The 23,374-nt window shown below is 30.5% G+C and overlaps 1 protein-coding gene across 1 annotated transcript; it reads left to right on the forward strand.

Moving 5' to 3' along the window:
* Positions 1-282: 282 nt before the first annotated feature.
* Positions 283-8,402, forward strand: LOC130804029 (protein NRT1/ PTR FAMILY 6.3-like). Its single transcript, XM_057668321.1, has 5 exons — positions 283-496; positions 699-876; positions 2,352-2,391; positions 2,584-3,149; positions 7,248-8,402. The coding sequence occupies exons 1-5, from the start codon at positions 379-381 to the stop codon at positions 8,125-8,127; spliced, it is 1,782 nt and encodes a 593-aa protein (XP_057524304.1). The 5' UTR covers positions 283-378; the 3' UTR covers positions 8,128-8,402.
* The last annotated feature ends 14,972 nt before the right edge of the window (positions 8,403-23,374 follow it).

Consider the following 23,374-nt stretch of genomic DNA (forward strand, 5'->3'; position numbering starts at 1 on the left):
TTGATAAAATTTAATTTAGTGAGAATTAAATAATATCAAATATCTCCATCTGCGATGATGACAATTGTCAAAACCAGGAAAACACCAAATTGTCAATTATTCACTTTTAACCAAATTAACAAAAAGATAATAAAAGAAAAAAGAGTAGTATATTCTATAATCTGTAGTAAGGTGGGTCCAGATTCCCAATACAACACGTAGGATATAATTTGGTTGGCCTACAGATTACTTCCTTCTTTCTTCTCCCTTCAGCAACTGCTATATAAAGGGTCATTTCCTGCTTAACGTGAATAAACACATCCTCTTCCTTTCCTTTCATTTCTTTTGCTATTCCACTTAACGTGAGCAACAAAAAAAAATAGTTTGTATTGTTTTAAAATGGCTCTTCCTATAACTGACGATTATGGAAAAACTCTCAATGATGCTTGGGATTATAAAGGTCAACTCGCTAATCGGTCCAAAACTGGCGGGTGGATCAGCTCCGCCATGATTTTAGGTCGCCATGATTTTCTTTGTGTCGTATATTTTTTAAAAAATCATATCAATTAAAAGTTAAATTATCATATACTATAGTAGTTTATCGTATGATCGATTTGAGTTAATTTTTGTACTCACGATCGATTTTATTTTATTTTTTGTTACATTAATTATTCGAGGTTTTTTTTTTTTTTTTTTAATTTGTTATTTTGTGTAATCAGGTGTTGAGACATGTGAAAGGTTGATAACTTTAGGGATTGCCTTTAATTTGGTGACATATTTGACGGGAGTAATGCATTTAGGCAGTGCTACTTCTGCTAATACAGTCACCAATTTCCTTGGTACATCCTTCATGCTCTGCCTCCTTGGTGGTTTTGTTGCGGATACATTTCTTGGCCGGTTCGTATTTTCTAGCTCTACTACTTTTAATTGAAGTACTTCAATGTTTTATTTTTAGTACTTAAAACTAATTACAAAAATAAAGCTACATAAAAACGTATTATAATATTAATTACACAATTTGTTGACAAATTCAATAATTTAATTGATTTTAAATGCAATTGTTTATTAATGCATTAATAAAAGGAGTATATATATGGAAGTAAACTAGTCATGATGTTCCAAAATAGGGTATAAATTATATTTATAAAATATTCATGTAAGAATGAATTGATAATTTAAAGGGTGAACAATTAGATAAGAAAGATTGTGATTTTTAAACTCTAACAATTAAGAAATAAAATCTTTATTTCTATTTTTATAGTTATAATTAATACATGTTCCAAAGAAACAAAAATGATGTCTCTCCATATAGACACAAAAACAAGCAACAATAATATTTTATTACTCCAATACCACTAAGTGACTTCTACTTAAGGTAGAATTTAGGAGGGTCGGATATACTCAACTTTCATTTATTAATAATAAAACAAACAAAATGATTGTTTCTGATTGACCGTTGGTAACAAACATTATTTACAACTTCACATATATAAGATGTGGGTGCACATGATAAACTAACCATTTTACTGTAGTCCATTATTATCCAAAACCAAAAAAAATTCATAAATAATGAGACATTATGTAAACATAGAAATGAAAAAAAAAATAATATCTGCACGAGACCTGTGACTATGAGTTGTGACCACATCCGTTCCCTTTCTGGTCCGCGATTGCCCAAGCTGGAATATGTTTTGATCAAAACATACGAATTATTAGCAAATTACAACTTGTTGTGGTTGTGGCATGTTCCACTGTTCTAGTAATAGTCACCTACGATCCCCATTCCCAAACTTATGGTGGTGCAATATTAGAGATTATATATATTTATATTTTTAATTTTTGTTGCTGTCACTTTTCGAGTTAGACACATAACAAGAAAATGAAAATGTCTTGCTCATCAATACTAAAACTATGAATTTCACATGGTATTTTTGTCAAAATTCACTTATTAATTAGAACTCTTGATGAAATAACATATAAGGAACATAAAAAAAAAAATTATGATATAGTGAGTTACATCAATAATATAAAAAATTAAAAGAAAATATTTTTTCTATATTTTGCCAATTTTTTTTCCTTGAAATTCTATAGGGTTTAGTTTCAAATCTGACCTCTAAAATAAATTAATTGAATATGAGCTTTTAAATTAATTTTGGGATTAACGTTATTTACTTACATATGTTTATTAATTTGATTTTAAATACAGTATTATTTTTTTAAAGTCATTTACTATTTTAAGTAGTTCTTTTTGTATCTAATTTATTTGTTAAGAAAAATAAATATTTTTTTATTTAAAAAAGAATTTAATGCTTGATATGGTTTATAATAAAATTTTCCAATTGTTTGTTGTATGTTTGTGTTTGATCTAACAGGTACTTGACCATTGCAATCTTTGCCACAGTTCAAGCACTGGTAAATAACACCATAATCTTTTAATCTCTTGTCAAATGTGGAGAAGATTTCCCTTTGAGTGGAAGAAATTTTGTTTAATGAATTGAATAAAATAAGCGTCTTAATATTAACTGACACTAAAGAAAATTTTTAAAAATGATACATGTATATATGATGTATTAATATTAAAAATTAATTTTCTTTATTTTATAGGGTGTGACAATTTTAACCATATCTACGATCGTTCCAAATCTACGTCCACCACCATGCGCGGAGAATTCCACGACTTGTGTCCAAGCCAATGGAACCCAACTCGGAGTGCTCCACTTAGCGCTTTACTTGACCGCGTTAGGAACAGGCGGTCTAAAATCAAGTGTATCCGGTTTTGGATCAGATCAATTCGACGATAAGGATAAGGACGAAAGGGCAATGATGACAACGTTTTTCAATTGGTTTTATTTTATCGTAAGCATAGGGTCACTTGCTGCCGTGACAGTATTAGTATACATAGAAGACAATTTGGGAAGGCAATGGGGTTACGGTATATGTGCTTGTGCAATTGTGGTGTGCCTAATTGTGTTCCTTATCGGAACTAAACGGTACCGTTTCAAGAAACTATCAGGTAGCCCACTTAGCCAAATTGCTGCAGTTTTTATCGCAGCTTGGAAAAAGAGAAAGATGGAACTCCCTGCTGATCCTTCCCAACTTTTTAATGTTGATGATATTGCTGAGACTAGTGTTAAAAAGAAGCAAAAGCTTCCTCATAGCAAACAATTCAGGTTTGTCAATTTTATCTATCATCTTTTTTTTTTTAATTTAAAATTAAATATAGTATGTTGACAAATCAAATTCAACTAAATGTTTAATCTTATAGTTAAAGTCACACAACATGTATATGTTCTATCAAGTCATAGTAATTACACTTCAACAATTAATACAGGTATAATCTGTATTTGAAGCTGTATATATAAACCTAATAAATTATGCCTAATATAATCTAATAAAACAAATACGTTTTGTAATTGTCTAAAAATTAGGTGTTATTCTCTTATTAACCATTAAGTAAAGTTTGGTTTACTATAATTTATCCAACTAAACTTCTCACAAACATTAAGAAACTTTGGAAATAAAAATAAAACAACTTCTTAGAATGATCAAGAGGCACTGATGAATAATAAAATACAATTATAGTATGTATGTATATTTATTTATATAAATATATATTGTTGAATAAGTTTTACGTAAGGGTAGTAATTAAGTGATTAGTATAAGATTAATTCTTAAATACAGTAAGTTGGGGAGGAGTGGTTAGTTGCTGGCTAGTTGCTAGGCATACGTCCTAATAAGACTAGAATAAGCTGGACCATTTACGTGAAAATTAGGTGACAAAAATGTCTATTACTAGACGTATTAATTTGTTTTTACAAGTATACAACAACACCAACATCTCGTCAGCCATTAGGAATATATTTGTGTGGTAATCCTTTTGTTTGTATTTCAATGTCTATTTTGGTGTTTGCTAGATTTTTTTTTATTATTTGGTAAGCAATTTTTTTATGCTAAGGAACACTAGTTGGTTATTTAATATCTAATTTATAATCTATATATTATAATCTATATATCAGTTTAACCCCTTTAAGAAAATACTCTTGATAAAGTAAATAAAAATACTCCTTGATTCTTATGTATTTAAACCATATAGCTTTGAATTATACGAGTTTTTTTATTATATGTGATACAAAACGTTTATGAAAACAAAAACAATTTGAAATTAATTTGTTGACATATTCTAAAAAATGAAAAAAAGCAAATAAGAATAAATTTAAATCTACTAAAGCTAACAAATTAATTTTCAACAAAATTCACATTACTTTTAAAATACCTAAAGTACTGATAATATTTTTTGAAGTAACTAATGTAGTGTTTTGGAACAAGTATTTCATTTCAAATTATGAATTTCAATTATGAAATTATCATAAATGAAGAATTTGAAAATGATAAGGTTTGGGTAATCATTCTCAAATTCTCAACTTAAACTACTTTAAAAATAATGGTAAAATTTAATGCAAATCTAAATTTGAAAATTTTTAATTTGCCAAATAATAAATTTGATCTAATTTTAAATTTCAAATGAAATTATTATTCCTAAACATGGCATAAAATTCTGTTACATTTACTCAATAAAAGCAAGTTCATTTAATTTGATTAGAATATATTTTAGTTTGTTTTAGAACATTCAAGCATTGTAATTAATATCTCAAACAAATAGAATATCTTTTTCAAGAGATTTTAAGCCTCTAATCCAAAGAAAAGGCAGTATATGTCTTATCAATAAAACTATTTCTCGTGAATTATAATTTCCATTTTTTTCTTTCCCATAAAAGAAAAACAAAAGTAAGGTAATCTTCTCTCGTGAGTTGATGAACATACTGCATGGCTCAAATTTAAAGGCAACAAAAAAGAAACTTAGAAACCCAAGAGTGTATACAAACATATCTTTATCTGTGACCACCTGATTTTTCTTTGAAGTTGATGAATGAATGCAATGACCACATAACATTAAAATTTATACTGGTGATCTATAATATTTAACCTCATTTTCTATTTTAATTTGTCTTAACGAATTTACATCATTTTTATTTTTGAATATTAAATCGTTATTTCTTATTTCTAAAAATATATCCTACTGTTTTGAGTTATTATTTAAAGTAGTATTAATTTCTAAGTTTTCGTGTCAAAAATAAATTCAACTATTTCCATGGGACAAAAGGTTTTATTTTTTTTAATATTGTTAAAAAATTTTGAAAGTAAATGTGTCATTAAATTCATTGAAAATGGTGGCGCATTTAGTTGAAGAAGATTCCTGAATCCTCCCATACTTTGTTAAAGATTCAGATCAGATTCTTGGTTTCCAAAATCAACAAAGCGGTACTTGTCTTAGTCTAAAGAGTATTTTTTGGCTGCTTCTCAATATTTCCGCCCACTACTTTAGTATTAACCATCATCATTAATCTAAACACAAGATTTTCCAAGATTGATAGTTGGCCAAATTTGAAATATTTGGTAATTTTAATAATAAGGAAAATAGTTAAAAAAATAAATCTTTTGATAATCAATTTCTTCCAAACCTAAATACTACAATCTTAATACCTAACTTGAAATTAAAGTTAAAATAGAGGCAGATTTGTTGGTATATAAGTAATATTATGTTTATATAGTCAAACAATCGATACACTAACAATTAATTATTGTATGAAACAATTTAAATTCTAATGTTTTTAATGGAAAAAGTATGTAATTTAAGATGTACGTCTATTCATCACTTGTTTTAAGACGCGTAGCATAAACTTTAAGGTAATTTTTTATTACTTCGATCACTAAACTTCACTTGTTTTTAATTTTGTAATATTTAATTATTTAATTCTTATGTTAAACATATATCTGCAACCCGATGTGGCATCTCAGATATTTCTTTAGTTAAACATTTAATTCAATTTAATTTAATTTAATAATATACATCCAAATTTCAACCTAATCTAAAATATACTCCTAAGATACAATATGGAAGTATATTTATATATACTCTTGAGGAATATTATTGTGAGGACTGAAGAGTGAGCACAAAAACAGTAACATGTGTCACTAAAACCCACGTTTAAAACTTCGATTATTGTTTTGAGTAAAGGATAGACCTCCCCCAGTTACATAAACAACAATACCAAAAGAAACACACCTCTTAGCTGTAGTCTAGAGTACACACCGGCCTTGCTAACTTAACAGTAGAATATTCATTTTCTTCACTAAGAATCTATCTAACTAAACAATTTCATACTTTGTCTCCTAATTATTGCACTTCATTCATTGGATCTTTTATTTTATATATACTTTGTCCCTCATATAAGTAACATTATTTTTTTATATATACATTTTCGAGTCAGAGGACTCCTTTGGCCGTGCTCTCTTCTATGAATATGAATTATCGTCATTTTTTTCTCCCTACGCCCTGTCCATAGTTTTTTTCTATGAACGGAATATATTGAGTTTGATGATGATGATAAGTAACATTATTTTTATTAATTCTATCCATGGATTTTCTACATTAGGCAATGTAATAAGCTTACTTTTCTTCACCTAACTACTCTCATTTAATTGGTTCAATAAGCTGGGCCTTTGATTTTGAATATCAATGATATCACCAAGTTGTATTTATCATGTCGGGTTCGATTACAAGATCGGGTATATATTAGATTGTCGAGTCTATTTTAAACACATCTACATAATAGAGAAACATCTACTTTAAGTTGTTTAAAATTAACCAGATCAATCACAATCATATTACCCAATTTAATATGAAATAACATTTAATCTGAAATAACTGTGTATAAAAATAATAACTTGAATGTATACCTCAGTTTCATGACCCAATAATCAATGAAGATGCATGTCACTAGTCAATTCTAACTTTATGGGTACTTAAATGTGTTTAGGCTACTTTTTCCTATTTGTGTATTTCAATTTTCTTTTTGTTGGCCCATTAATTTTGGATGGTTTTTCAAGGTTCATTACGTCCATACATGTCCATTATTGGATGTTAATTCATTTAAAAAGATAATTCAAATCTACGATAATCTTTAAAATAATATTAATAATTATAACTCCCTGTTTTATTGTAAGACGAGTCCATAATACATTAATAATTTATTTTAAATTACTTTATTTTACTTTATGCATTTTTATAAATATATCAGAAAAATTATTAAAGTCGTAGATCACAGGGATGCCACCTAGTTGTATAGTTTATCAATATCTTTATTTTTAATTACTAATCGATCGAGTAATACTAACTATGAATATATTTTTTGTGTGAAAATGAATAGGTTTCTAGACAAGGCAGCCATAAAAACATCTGAAATGGGAGAAGACATAAAATCAGTAAGCAAATGGGATTTAGCCACACTAACAGACGTAGAAGAGGTAAAAATGATAGTAAGAATGCTCCCAATTTGGGCAACAACCATAGAATTTTGGACCATCCACGCCCAAATGACAACATTTTCCGTGTCACAAGCCGAAACAATGGACCGTCACATAGGGTCCAAATTCCAAATCCCACCCGCCTCAATGACCGCTTTTCTTATAGCAAGTATCCTCCTTACCGTCCCAATCTACGACCGTCTCGTCGCACCCTTAGCTGCCCGTCTATTCAAAAACCCACAAGGACTCACCCCACTACGACGTGTAGGCGTCGGCCTATTTTTTGCCACCATTGCCATGGTGGTGGCCGCTCTTACGGAAATCAAACGATTGCGCGTGGCGGAAGCGCATAATTTAGTCCAAAACAAACATGCCGTTCTTCCAATGAGTGTGTTTTGGTTGATTCCACAATTTATTTTAACGGGTGCGGGTGAAGCTATGATTTATGCGGGACAATTAGACTTTTTCTTAAGGGAATGTCCTAAAGGAATGAAGACTATGAGTACAGGGTTGTTTTTAAGTACACTTTCTCTAGGGTTTTTCTTAAGTACATTGGTTGTTTCTATAGTTAATTCCTTAACTGCACACTCACATCCTTGGTTAGCGGATAATCTAAATGAAGGACGGCTCTATAATTTCTATTGGCTTTTGGGGATTATAAGTCTCGTTAATTTTGTCGCGTTTGTGTTTTGTGCTAAGTGGTATGTGTACAAGGAGAAATGGCTTGCTGCTGAAGGGTTTGAAGTAGAAATGGATGAAACACCGGGACCAAGTTGTCATTAAGAGAGATGAATTTTAGATCATTTTGGTGATCATGATATTGTGAATGTTTTTTTTTTTTTTTTTAATTTAACTCTTTCTATATTTGGAAAGGAATGATAAACTTGGGAATGATGGTGTAACATACATAAGAAAATAGGATTACTAATTTTGTTCATGGCCAAAATACATTGCTCATGATAGCTCGCAAGAGTGGCTTTAATAAGGGGCCTTTTTGTATCATACACAAATATTTCAACATATATACAACTCCTTTTCTTTGTCTTGCTTAATTACTATTCCCTTTGTCTCTAATTATTATATTTTGTCATGAGTATTAAAATGAGTAATTATATTTCGCTAGAATTTCATATTTACTATTTTGTAAAATCGAGTTTGATTGAACATGTATTATCCAAGTTTCCAAGCCTCATTCATGAAGGGTTATTGGTATTCCAACCATAGTGTAAAAAGAAAGTCGTATTGCATCAAACAGACAAATCAATCATTATTGTGTTGTAAAGGTGTAAAAGCTGCGCTTTAGACCGTATCAAAGGTCATCATATGATTCTTCTGATATTTATGTGTTACCATAACAACAACATTCTCGTTGCCGCATCAACGTTTCGATATTATGAATGCAATCGTTACCACATTTTCGCATTATGTTTCTAACGGATAATCTATAATCTATTTTGATCAATTTTTACGAGATTTGTTTTGCTAACTTTACACAATTTTGTTTATTAGATTACAGAGTAAGCTGAGATAAGAGAAGAATTATATGATAATCAAATTAAAAATTTTTCTTAAAATTTAATTTTTGCTCTTTAACTATTCTGAGATAATATCTAACTCTCTAACTTTATACAACTTGAGGTTGAAGACAAATTGTAAACGTGTGGTATGCCCATCTTCTGAGGGTACTATTATTTTCCAAATTCAAGCTATTTAAAAAGGTAGGGTCCAAAAGTGCTTGGGTAGGGTCTTTAGTCTTGTATCCTTGTCAATCCATTAAATACTCACAGAAGTGTAAGTATTGGAAGAGAAATTGTTATTATTAGCTTATCTTACTATATTACGCCCCCTCACACGAAAGTTCTCTGAATTATAAAATATAGATACAATATATGTTTTCCTAACGGGTTTTAAAATTATCAAGGATTGGATGAGATTTAAATTAAGACGTTATGTTAAATTAGTTTTTAATACCAGGACCAACAACTAATTCAAGTAAATGCTTAAATTGATTATTGAAGATTTACTAGTGTTCTGGATTTCACTACATATATTTTTAAAAAAATAAATAAATAAAAGTATAAGCCTAGCTAGTTGTTTCCCATATTCATGTTATATACTCCAAATTCTAGGTTACTTCACGACCCTTTACACATTTCGGTGTTCCCATGAAAACTAAGAAAACAAAGTCTAGGAACTTGAAAATCAATAAGACAACATCATTAGGAAAATTGGAGTTTGGGACTGGTTAACGCACTCTCCCTCATACTGATGTGTACTCACTAAGTGAAGGTGTAAACTCAAGATAACACTTAAAACTGAACTAGAAATTAGAATTAAAATAGTCAATTTTAGAAGTGTAGTTTGTGTAGAATTATACATAGGTAATTTCTGAGCTAAAAAACCTTTGTCGATCTTTCCCAACAACTAGAAAGACTAGGCCCAACAAAGTTGATCCAACCTGAATCTAACCCAAAATATGTGAGTTTGGGTACCTAGTTGAGACTTTCGACCTAATTATTTAACAGTAGTCAATGCAAAAAAAAAAAAGAAAACCTATAAATGAAAACAATAACTCTAATAGGTTAAGTAAATTGAAATCAGGGTAACCTGATTTGTTGCAAATTAGGTTAAGATTGTGATTTTTAATCTAATTAACTATATGAGTTAGATTTAGGTTAAGAGTTTTATGACCTGTTTTTACATGACCCAAACTCGAACCTAATCCAACCAGATCTATTTAGCTTGTCTAAGAAATACATACCTCCATTAACTAATTAATACCCTTATAAAAATATGCTTAAAGTTCAAAAGCTCGTCCTATGCAACTTATCCAATGAAAGATGATTAATAATCAAATGAGCAAAGCTTGATATAGACGCATCATTTAATATTCAAATGAGCAAAGCTTGATATAGACACATCATTTACGTGTTCACTTCTTAACTTCCATGTGTGATGTAGTGTGTAAGAACATATTCATTGTATTACATAATCAATAACGAACAACGATCCACGCACACCTATATTAAAAATTTTATGAATTAAATGTTTTGATTATCCAAAGTAGAATTAACAAATTTAAAATTTACCTAGGTCATCATATGTGCATATATTTATTTGTATGATGAGTCATATGAGAGGAGCTCCACAATGAACAAAATCGAAGTCTACCCATTCTCCTCATCACACACGATCATATTTAATCAGTATGCACTGATATTACAAACTAATCAAGCTTGTTTGGTGCATGAAAAGCAAATATCATATCTTATGGGCCTATGGATGAAATTATATATTATGGATGAGATTATATATAGGGTCAACTTTGAAGCTGAGGTGGATGGAATGGATAATTGCTCAGGTCTCTTTATTTATGGGGTCCAATTTATATGTGTTACCTTTAAAAACTTAAAACAATGTACGTTATAGTAAGAGTCAACCACACGATCTATAAAGTAAGACGTAAATAAAGCAGTGCACATCGTCCCATCACTAAGCTAATTAAGTTACATACTTGATTTATTTAAATTGTAGACCTTCTTTATTAGATGAGTTGCCCCCTTAAGTTAGTTTTTATTATTGCAAATTTTAATTTGGCCTCAATAATTTTCTTTGATTATTCCATTTTTGTATTAATTAAATTGATCACTCTATGAAATTTACTTGAGATAAACCAATGTTATCTATTTATCATACCATGTATAATTGATTGAAGTACTTAAGATTACTTTTTGATGTTTTTTCTATCTTTAATGATATGTTAATTGGATGGAAGATAATGAGGGAAAAATTGAAAAGGAAATAAATAGATGATGTTTTTCATATTTGAATACCAAAATGAAAGAGAAGGAAAATAAATGAGAGGAAATTGGAGGGATGAAGCCTCTTATATTTTATATTAAACAAATCCTTTCATTTTTTAAGAGACTTGAAAGAAAAACTAAATATTCTTCCTCCCTCCCCTTGCTTCTCTTCGCCTCATCATTCCTTCCCTCCTTTCCTTTCAAAATGCTATCCAAATACATTGTAAATATCTTGATTTATTAAAATTTAGATATTGTGGACTCAAATAAGGTTATTAATGACACACTTGATCTTGCAAAGCAAAAACAAACTAGTCTCTTCGTCCTATAACTTTTGCTATATATACAAATTTCGTGTAAACCAAAAACACGAGAAAAAGAGGTTAAAAAGGTGTAATTATGAAAACATGAGAGAAATGGATGTATGCGATAAAAAAGTAAGTTAAATGTTTAAATAAGAATTAAAGAAAAAATATAAGCGATAAAAGAATAGTAAAATATATTAACTTAGAAAATGGACTAAAAAATATAGTAAAATTATATATATAACAAGAAAGTGATTTATGCAAAATACAAGATTGATGATAATGATAATTATATGACAAGATGAGTATGACTTAAACTACTAAGTAATATCATTTTTTAGAACCAAAACCTACCCTTTTTTCGGAGATACCAAAACCTAGCTTTTAGAAGTCAAAAGTTGTCAATGACTAGTGTGGTTTTTAAACAATGTGGTCACAAGTTGCCTTTATAATGATTCAATATACAAAACTAGCTTATTAAGGTCTTTTTTTGTCGATTAACACTCTTACAAGCAAGACAAATTAGAGCTCTCAAACCCTATTTTCTCTCTATGTAGATTCACCACACTATTTTTATGCTCATGTGATTTGATGCTTAGCATAACAAAGTCCATTTATACATCATGAAATACAAGGTAACATTTATATATTCCTTTATTCCTTTGAGTTTGCTAATGAAAGTAATATATTAAGAGAAGAAATATCACTTTTATTAGTAAATTCAAAGAGACAACGAGAATATATAATTAGTTTTAAAAGAACCAAATCTTGCTTATATGCAAGAAAATGACAAGCAAATCATTCTTGTATGCGAGTTGTGACAATGTTGTCCTAACACCCTATTCTTTCATTTCACGTCCCTTCTTTTAATCCTCTAAATGGTCATTATAGTCGACAATAATCCGGATAGATTAGGTAATAAATAAATTAGTAGTTTTAAGTTATGATTGTATAATTATTTAGAATTGATTAGCTAGGGCTGTCTAAATTTTCATATTTAAATGATTAATTAGACAAGGTATATGATAGATGGCTTTGATGTTGGCTTTATTAATAGGTTTTTGGCTAGTTAATTGGTTAAAAAGCAAAAAAAAAAATATTTCATAAATGACTTTAAGCCAGTTGAAAAAGTTGGTTTTTAAGCAAAATGAAAATTTTGCTTTGATTGGCATTTTTACCTTAATTATTAGCCTATTTTTTCTAACAAATATTCAACTGTCAATAATTAATTTTATCAAATATTTTCTTAAATAGTTGGCTTATTCAGCTAACTTACAAGACCAATGTCATTCTTGACATTTTATGGACCCTTGACAAATTCAAAGAAATGAGTATTCTCTATGGAGGGTCGATTCTGAATTAACTTTAATGGGTGTTTGGAAAAATAACATAGACGGACCCAATATATTATAATATCATTATAAATGTAAACGTGTCAATACTTCTTAATTGATAAAAGAACTTATCATAAATTGTAAATTTTTAAGTGTCTACTTAATTAACAAGAATTTTCAGACTCTAAAACTCTTTTTAACTCTGAGTCATAAACAAATGTCTATCTTGTATAACGTATATGATCAGAATTGGCCCTGCAACCAACACGTTCAACTAGCTAAACAAATCAAAGACCATTTGCAAAACACTTCATTGTTCGATACTACGTAATGCTTCATGTAATAGCTCATACATCCAATAATTATATTGAATATAAATTTAATACCAGTTTATATATTTTTCTAAAGGTTTGATTGGCCTAGGACGGCTAACTATGTATTTGACTAATCCATTAAAAAAACCATTCGTTACACCGATGATTCGGCATCTTCTCAGACTCTGCATGGTAGATGGGGTCTTAAATCATGTAATAATATACAACTAATTTGAGACTTAAAGAGTGACACAAATGTCAATACGTCATGATAAAAATATTCCATTTAATATGTGATCCAAAATTAAAAAAGAACTAGCGTCAATCATCATTATTATTATATTTTTTATGCTTATATTATTTTTTAATCACTTATTATCATGAGTTCTTAAATTATAAAATCAATAGTTTTTAATGTATGTATATATACGCAGGTAAAAAGTCATGTAAAGACTTCTTGTTGATTAGAGATCATCACCTCTAAGAAAATATTTTAAGAATGGTTTTTACTTACCAAGTATGCTCATCGATTCAGAATTTGCAAGTCAAGAAGTAACTTTTATAATGTCTGTGGGTTGATTACTAAAATATTATAATGGTTCAAATAAAAAAGAAAAAAAATCAAAATGTGCAACGAAAACTTCTAGATATCTATCCTTAGAGCATTTTATACACTATCCTTATGGTACTTATAATAGCTTTAATTTATTGTTACACAACGTGACAAACAATTATGAAAAAACTAATGATTTTTTTGGTGTAATACAACGAATTTACAGTTGAGAGAGTCATATATAAGAGCGTAAGACTAAAAATACTCAATTAAAGTAAGTAAATAAAATTTCATACTCAATCTTATAGATACATATCGAATTCTATAGATAGACATATTTAATGAGTTGCATGCACAGTAATTTGAAGGAGATCTTTCATATCTTTTGAGATCCACCCTACAATATAGGAGTCAAAAAGACAAAATAGATTATTGGCTTAACTTTTTGGTAGTAAATAAGTTATAATCAGTCTCAATCTACTAGATCCCACAACTAAAGATAACCATGCCATGTTCAAGTATAGTTATTATCATCGTAATTAAGTGTTATTAACACTGGGGTATGTATGTGGTCGGGTGTGGAGAAGAGATGAGCTTTGTGTGATCGGTATATTTGTGCATTAATTCCATCATTTCAAAAGTAATAAGAATCTTAGGGGTGTTTGGTATGAACTTTTTAATATTAAGTAAGGGATTTAATTACCATTACTCCACATATTTGTTTGGTATGATATTAGGTTAACCCAATCCCTTTCTTGAGGGTAATGGATACCCTTACTTTGTAACTATCCATTTATGTCAAGTAACAAATTTTCTTTCTATGATCAATTAAGTGTTTTCCTTATATTTTCATACCAAACAACATATAACTACAACCCATACCCTTACCCTTACTTCTCTTTATCATTTTCCTTTCCATTTTATTTTATATTCCCATACCAAACACCCCTTAGTTCGTTGTTGTCATCAATTGTACGTTATAAAAAGTTATTTGAGCAAAAATTTTTTTGGCTCATTTATTCGGTACTTTGACCATGGTTCATTTCATGTTTTGTGCATAGATGAGTTTGTGTTTTGGATCAACCCATTTATGGTTTTACATGACATATGTTTTCTTGGTCAAGTGTGTTAGAGTATATAATATATATTTTAGACATTAATTAACAGCTTAAGCTGATATATGATTAAAGTCCTAAAATATGTTATCTACTCTGAAATAATTGAGTTTGATCATCATGAGAAAGTGTTAGTGTATATGAGTTGTTTGGTGATGTATGGAGATATATAAGTTTAAAAAAGATTGTCCAAGGTATATATGTGTTGGTGGAGTTTTTGTAATGCATGAATATGGCCAATGATGCTTTGACTCTTGTCTTTGGATTGGATTAGATTCCTTACACAGGCAATAATTGAATTCATTGTGTATTATATATATTTATGCCATGCATGTGAAGTATTGAATTAAAAAAAATGTGTCTTAAACAACTCAAAATACGAACAAGAAATAAATTATTTATTATAAGCCCAATAAGTTAAATACTAAAATCAATTAATAGAAGTAGGAATTCCTTTTTAAGTTTTTAATTGATATATACATATATATATGCTCTTCTTTATGATCGATGTAGAACAATACATTGTGAGCAACAAGAGCATTTCAAAGCAACAAAAGCATTTCAATACTCCGAGCGTTCGTAGAAATTTAGCATATCAGAAGGGTCACAAACATATTGTGTTGGGATGAGTTATCCCACATCAATAAATTGAAAATGGTGTGCTCGCTTTATAAATTATTAGAGACCTTCTTCCCATAGTCATATGGTTTTGGGATGGTATATATCTCCTTGGCTTATGAAGTGTGTGCCCTTGAGTCCCCCCGTTAATATGCTGGCATTCACAATAAGTCCATCCTAATTTAACATGATATCCGAGCCGATGGTTCGATCAACAATTTAAAAATGGCAGGTTCGAAAAGAATCGCGTTCCTACCCTAATTGATTACTCCCACATGCGAACTTGACGGGGGTTCACATGTGAGGGGGTGTTGGGATGAGTTATCCCACATCGATAAATTGAAAATGGTGTGCACGCTTTATAAGCTATTAGAGACCTTCTTCCCATAGCCATATGGTTTTGGGATGGTATATATCTCCTTGGCTTATGAAGTGTGTGCACTTGCGTCCTATGCTGGCATTCACAATAAGTCCAGCCTAATTTAACATATTGCAAATGAAAATTTAACTAAAGACCCCGTAAGTAGTGGTTTGATAAAATATACAACTATAAAATCTTAACATTAATTTGAGCTCTAATATCATGATAAAATTTAAGAAATGGGCTTGGGTTATCTATTCAATTGGGAAAAACATCCACTTACAACAACAATCCGAAGAAGGTTCTCTCCTATAATAAATTATTGGTAGCAGTGGCTGTAACTATTCAAGTATATAAAGTTATATATATATATATATATATATATATATATATATATATATATATATATATATATATATATATATATTTTTTTTTTTTTTTTTTTTTTTTTTTTTTTTTCTTTCTATATACGATATAGAAAAACTTACATATGGACGACAATCAACGAAATATCATTTGATTTAATGTAGCAAGTAGGTAAAAAAATCTCGGCTAAAATAATTCATTTTTGATAAGAAAAATTATCTAGAATAATACAATATTTTTATGATTTTTTTACAATTATTCCACCTATTGATTAACCATAAATAATCCCAACTTTATGGAGTATTTGCCTAAAATAAACTTGGATAATTCGATGACCTGCTATAGTAGGTAATTCACCAAAAAAGTAAAATGAAAATTAATGTAAAATTAGAGAAAATTTTTGAAAATTTTCATAAAAAATCTTGAACGATAAAAAATCAAAAACTTTTTTAACAATTTTTTAACATTTCTTTTTTTGATATTTGATTTCAATTTATCTTTTTTTAAAAAAATTAAAACTTGCTATAACAAGTCATCCGGTTATCGGATTAACTCTAGGAAAATACCCCTAAAAATTAGAATTATTTATGGTTAATCAATAGATGAGATTATTGTAGGAAAATTATAAAAAGTTTAGATTATTCAAGATAATTTTTCTTTTTGATAAGTCATCTATAACATATGTGATCATATTTTCTTTTGAAATTTATGATTAATTGTGGTAATATTTACAGTAATTTAAGTTAAAATTTTAATTCGATCAAACACCTTTAAAAAGTTTTCGCTCCGCCTTCTTATCCCCAACTCCAAAGATTTAATTTGTAGAACCTAGCTAATTAAAAGTCGGTGTAGATGCTACTAGTTTGACCCTGTTATACTTAGGAATTATTTCAATAATAATAAAATTTAATCGTACAAAAATATCTTGATAAAGGATAAAGGGTCAGAAATTTCCAAAAAATTGATACAATTTATAAAAGGAATTTTTAGTAAAAAGATCTTATAATTATTGAGGAAACCAAGAAAGAATAACAATTTACTCAATGACAACCAGATAACAATGGATATATTCCTTGTTGTTATTTAATAATAACCTGAAGATGGAATATCTTGTTTTCAATCGTTTAAATTATACTCCCACCCAATCAATTTAGTTGTGTCATTTCCTTATTTGGTAAAGTCTTTTTAGTTGTCCAATTTCTATTTTTGTCAATCTTTTTTTTACCTAAATATCTTTAGTTCACACAAGTAATTACGAATATACCCATATGTACCTTACTTACCCAACTATCCTTCATTACTTACCCTTTTCTACTTATCCTTTACTACTTACCCTTTTTAATGTACCCCACACAATCCTTAATAACCGTGCCCTAGCAAATGGGACATTTAAATTGGTTCGGAGGGAGTATTATGAACCGTACGTCTCATTTAATTTTTATGTTAATTCTATTTTTTTTCAATGACATATATTTTTTATTTATTTTTCATTTATATATTTCTTTTGCTTTCTATAAAAACATAATTTTTTTTCTACATAATTTTGTTATTTTTTATAATTTTTATTCACTTAGGGCGATTTTCGAGGGACAGGATTTTATAGAGGTGCAGAAATATTATCGAACTGCGTTGTAATTGGAGGTTAATTGAAATTCATGTTACATCTCAAGTATACAAAGTAGCTCGGAATCCTAAATTTTGTTCACGAGAAATTTTGTTGGGAAATATTGTTTCTTGTGGTGTATTCAAATGAATCTTAATTATCTTAATCAAATTCCAATTTGTTTTATTTTAATTTATATATGTGTTAGAAGGATCGTTTATGAGAGAGCTTAATTTAATTGTGTTTAAAGAAATCTAAATCATCCAACAAAAGTTTATTTTCTAAGTTTATATATGAAATTCAATATTAAAGAGTTGAAAAAAAAAACTAGGATATATAAAGAACTTTTATTATGTATATATTTTATAAGTTTTGTAAGACAAATAAGCTATATATACGATGAAAAGATAGCAATTAAAAAAAATTAAGCTTCTAGTTAAAGCTATTATTACAGACAATTACTTTTTTTAAATAAAAGAATATTGATATTTACACCACTTAAGGTTCACATAAAAATTAATAAGTTATCTTTATTATCAATAAATTTAACTTTTTAAGTTAAAATTGAAAAATAAATAATATTTTATATAATTATTTTAACTTTTTAAAAAATATTAAACTAATAAAGTACAATTAAATTTTTATGTTTTCAAAGCAAAAATAATATTAAATTATTTAAATAAAATATAAGATCATTTTTCTAAATATAAACTTTTTAAGTATTTGATTAAAAAACTTAAATTAATAAAATGGAATAAATGTGATGACTAGTCAATATTATTTTAGTGTACTACTCCTATTATATCTAGTCAATCAATATTATTATTAATTTGCAAAGAGGTGATGGTGGATGTATATCGAGTCATATTTAGACCTGTGTAATCGGTTTTGAGACTTTAAACCGACCGTTATCAAACTTATTGAACAAGTCTAATCATACCCCTTGTACCATTGCAGTTTTGTTGACTACTAATTCTTAGTCGTTTAAGTGATACTATTCGTCCCGATAATACTCACGTCCGATTGTAATATATTATGTGGGAAAAATGTTATTGTCAATAACAAGTATAATAATGTCATATACTACATTCACTACTACTTATTATCACAAATTAACAAATGAGACGGTTTCATGATAAGATTATTTTTATTGGGCTGACTCACTGTACACTTACAGTTTTAATTAAGTGATCACTTGTAATCTTAAAATGTTAGCTTGTAATTTTAAAGTGGTTAGTAAAAAAAATAGGCCCTTGTCAGCTTTTTCATCATATGGGAGCAGTGGATTCATTATTGAGAGAAAAAGCGTTGGAGCCACAAAGATCACAAAAGACACCGAAAGCCCGTTTAAAAATCGGGCCCAAAAAAGGAAGGTCGTTGTTAGCCAAGATCTTAGCTTGGAGTGAGTTGATTTGGAGATGTGAAGCAAGAAAAGCATAGTTAATAACATCACCTTTTGAGTAGATAAAGGTCACTCATCTTGATTGAGAGGGTGGCTAACCTCCATTGCCAATTCCCAAACCCCAGTCCCATAGCCGTAACTATCTTCTCCAGGAAAGCACGCAAAGCAAGATCAAACTGAACTTCTGCGTCCCCAAACAAATCCGAAAGGCAAGTCCTCGGCGCATAAAATAACCACCCTACCCCGCACAATTGGGAAGAAGGAGGAGCTCACATTATAGGTTACGGAGTATGCTAACAGCTCTTATGAGCTCAATGGTTTTAGAGACCCTCTTCTAGGAAAAATTATGACAAAAGCTCTTATCTATACTTACAAACCTGCCAAGGAGTTTCACTCCCGCATGAGGGTGAGATATGTTAGATGGGAAGAATCCAGGCTCTCTACTCTTAGGATCTTTCCTAGGCCAAAAAAGTTCGATGTTGTCCACATTGAAAAACACACCACGAGATGGCCCATCCTCTTTAATATTGTGTAATTTCTTGGCGACTATAACCAACAATAGTACAAAATACCAAGCTTGGAGGTTTAGCTTATAAAACTGATGAAGTTTCAGGACAAAAGGTGCAAGATAATAATAATAATAATAATAATAATAATAATAATAATAATAATAATAATAATAATAATAATAATTGTTATTATTATTATTATTATTATTATTATTATTATTATATTATTATTATTATTATTATTATTATGTCAAACAATTTTCCATAAAACACTAAACCAGATAATTTACAAGCGGGGTAAAAAAAACCCAGATATCCAAGGGTCTCCCTATAAGTTGCATCAATGTGAAAGAAGAGCCCACCTTCTATGAAGGATTTCTCATCCTCACTCTTCATGTGCACGGGAGGCACTGGGATATTTCAAAGAAACGCCACATACGGCGAAACAACATAAAGAAATACTACCTATGAAATTGTCAAGCAAAAAAGAGGTACAAGACATAGGTACAAAACAAAAACACTGAAGAATAAAGTCTCGAGAATATGATAGCACAGATGTTTTAGGTTCTCAGTACTTCATGGCTTCCAAATGTTGCACATGCGTAGCAGAGCGAACATGATAGAGTAGCACTCCTTAGAGAACACAACACAGCAGATCAGAATACATCAGATTCCACATATACTATGCCAATATAGACTGACCACAGCGATAGTAGCGAGTAGACTTTGGGCATTATCAACAGTAGTGAGCAGTCTCTGGTGTAGCATCTACACATTGCATGCAAGGTGTGAATGAACCTTGCAAGTTAGAACCAAGACAAACACCAAAGAAACAGAATATATTACAATGATCTCAACCACATTGAAGTGGAGTTGTTGAGCGGTAGTGAATTGAATCTAACTTTGGACTCGACTTTTATGGATTCTACTACCTTCCAAACGGTCGAAACTTTCTTTTTCCATATAGCTTCATTTCGTGCACTCCAGATAGCATAGATGAGGTTACAGAATATTGCATTAATGAGCTTTGATTTCTTCCGAGGCACATGGCATTTGCAAAGGATGTCTTTCATGCACTTGATGCTCCAGTTCACCCTCACCCAGAGTTTTAAGGCTTCAATGCATTGGCAGCTGAAGGCACATTGAAGGAATAGGTGGTTGATCATTTCGGTTTGTGTTTTGCATATAGGGCAAAGTTCATCATTCACCATTCCCCTGCTCAATAAGCGTTGTTTTGTTTTGAGTCTCTCTTAGCCAGACCGCAAAGCGGCTTCTAGGGGTGACGGCTCTGTTCCAAACTGTAGTAGCCCAGCCGACTTTTTCTGCAGACCCCATTAGATTCATGTACACAGTTTCTATGGAGTAGGTCGGTTGATCCATCCATTTGGTGAGCGTCTCTTTGACTCGGTAGAGCTTTTTAATTACCCAACTCGCCGTGATAAGGGCATTGAATAGATCCCATCGTCCTCCTTTCATATACACTTCATGCACCCATTTGACCCAAAGAGAATCTTGCATTGAGCTAATGTGCCATGCTATTTTACCTACTGCTGCTAGGTTCCAGGCTTGCAGGTTACGAATGCCAAGCCCGCCTTCCTTTTTAGGCCTACATACCTTTTCTCACCTTACGTTCTCTGGGGATCTACTATCAGCCTTTCCGTTCCAAAGATAAGAGCGGCATGTAGCATTGATCTGGTTCAATACTCTCTTGGGGGGAATCACAGTTTGGCTCCAGTAGTTGGAGATGCTCATAAGGATTGAGTTCACCAATTAGAGTCTAGCTGTATATGAGAGTTTCCTTGCATACCGGATCCGAGTGGTTATTTTTTCCACCAGCTAGTCACAACCAGCTGCTGTGTACCGTTTGGATGTGAGGGGCATGCTTAGGTACTTTACGGGCAGACGTTCAAAAGCGAAGTCAAAAGTGTCAATTGCAAGGGTTCTGAAGTTGTCAGTAATAGATCCCCGATTTAGAGTTGTTAGCAACGAGCCCCGAGCTTGAGGAGAAGGTTGTCACCCCTTGGGTGAGGAGCTTTATGGATTGCAAGTCCCCTTTGTAGAATAACATTAGAACATCTGCGAAGATGAGATGGTTTAGCTTCAGCTTGGAGCATATAGGGTGAAAGTTAAAGATCTCTGCGTTTCCCACCATTTTAAGGATTCTGGATAGGTATTTTTATGCCGATCACAAATAATAACAGGGACATAGGGTCGCCTTGAAGGAATCCATGGGGGTACCGTTCATGATCAGGGAGTATTGGGTGGAAGTTACACATGTCATAATTCTCTTGATGAACCGAGCCGGGAAGTTGAGAGCAAACATCATATCTTTCAGGAAATCCTAGTTCAACGTATCATACGGCTTTCACAAATCTATTTTGAGGAGGTAGCTAGGAGCACAGTTTTTCTGACCGTAGTGTTTTACCACATCTTGGCATAAAAGAATATTGTGGAGGATGTTGCGTGCTTCGATGAACGCACCTTGGTTGGAGCTAATGATGTAGCCCAGTATAAGTTTGAGTTTGCTGCCGACTAGCATGGAGATGCATTTGTAGACAACATTACAACAAGATATGGGACGGTAGTCTCCAGGGCCATTCGGGTTCTTAGACTTAGGGATCAAGGTGATAGCAATGATGTTCCAGGCCTTGGGAAGGGTTCCAGTATTGAAGAAATCTTGGATTGCACTTACCACATTAGTGCCTACAACTGGCCATACTGCTTTGTAGAAGCCACTATTGAAGCCATCAAGACCAAGGGCTTTATCTTCTGGAATGCTCCACATCGTCTTCTTGATTTCATCCTCCGTAAAAGACAAGGTTAGAAGCTTTTGTTGGGCTACAGTGAGAACTGGGCCTTGTTGGATGATACTAATGTTGATAAGCCGTCTGTATTCCATATCGGTGCAAAGGAGGTCCATGTAGTATTTTTGGAAAATCTCACGGATTCTAGACTGATCACAGGTGACCTTATCACCTATGTGGAGCACATTGATGGAATTTGATCTGACTTTGTGCTTGATGGATTGGTGGAAGAATTTCGTATTTTCATCACCCATAGTTAGCCAAGCAATCTTGGCCTTCTGACGAAGAGCAGAGTCTCTATCTTCCTTGGCTTTCTTGTGGAGCTCTGCCATCTTACATTCAAGATTTATAATAATAATAATAATACTAATTATTATTATTATTATTATTATTATTATTATTATTATTATTATTATTATTATTATTATTATTATTATTATTATTATTTGCCATCTCATTATTATTATTATTTGAAAAATAAAAATATTACCTTAATCTCTAACAAACCTATACTAGACAAAAATCAGGACGCAACAAATTTCTAATTTGTATTAGTATGCAACACACGACCTACCTTCTATGCATGTAATGTATTAGTAAAATAGACTATCATATTCACATCTAATATATATGTAATTTATTGAGAATCATGAATTAGCTTAATAGTCTAAGACTTTTACTTCAAACCTTGTGAGTTGTGACACAAATTCGACTCACCACCTAACTATAGAATAAGTTAATTCTTTATCTAATATATGTAGGAAATTTTTAGCATACCTTTAAGTCAAAAAAAAATTAAACAAATTAAAAAATTAATTCATATTTATTTATTTCATAAATTAAAGAGAAAACATTAATTAATCAATATACTTCATAAAATGTCAAACAAACAATATAATGATACAATGTGAATTATTTGGGGCTGTACCTCTACTTTATCTGG

This window comes from Amaranthus tricolor, chromosome 17 (genome assembly GCF_026212465.1).
Source record: "Amaranthus tricolor cultivar Red isolate AtriRed21 chromosome 17, ASM2621246v1, whole genome shotgun sequence".
Classification (NCBI taxonomy): Eukaryota; Viridiplantae; Streptophyta; class Magnoliopsida; order Caryophyllales; family Amaranthaceae; genus Amaranthus; species Amaranthus tricolor.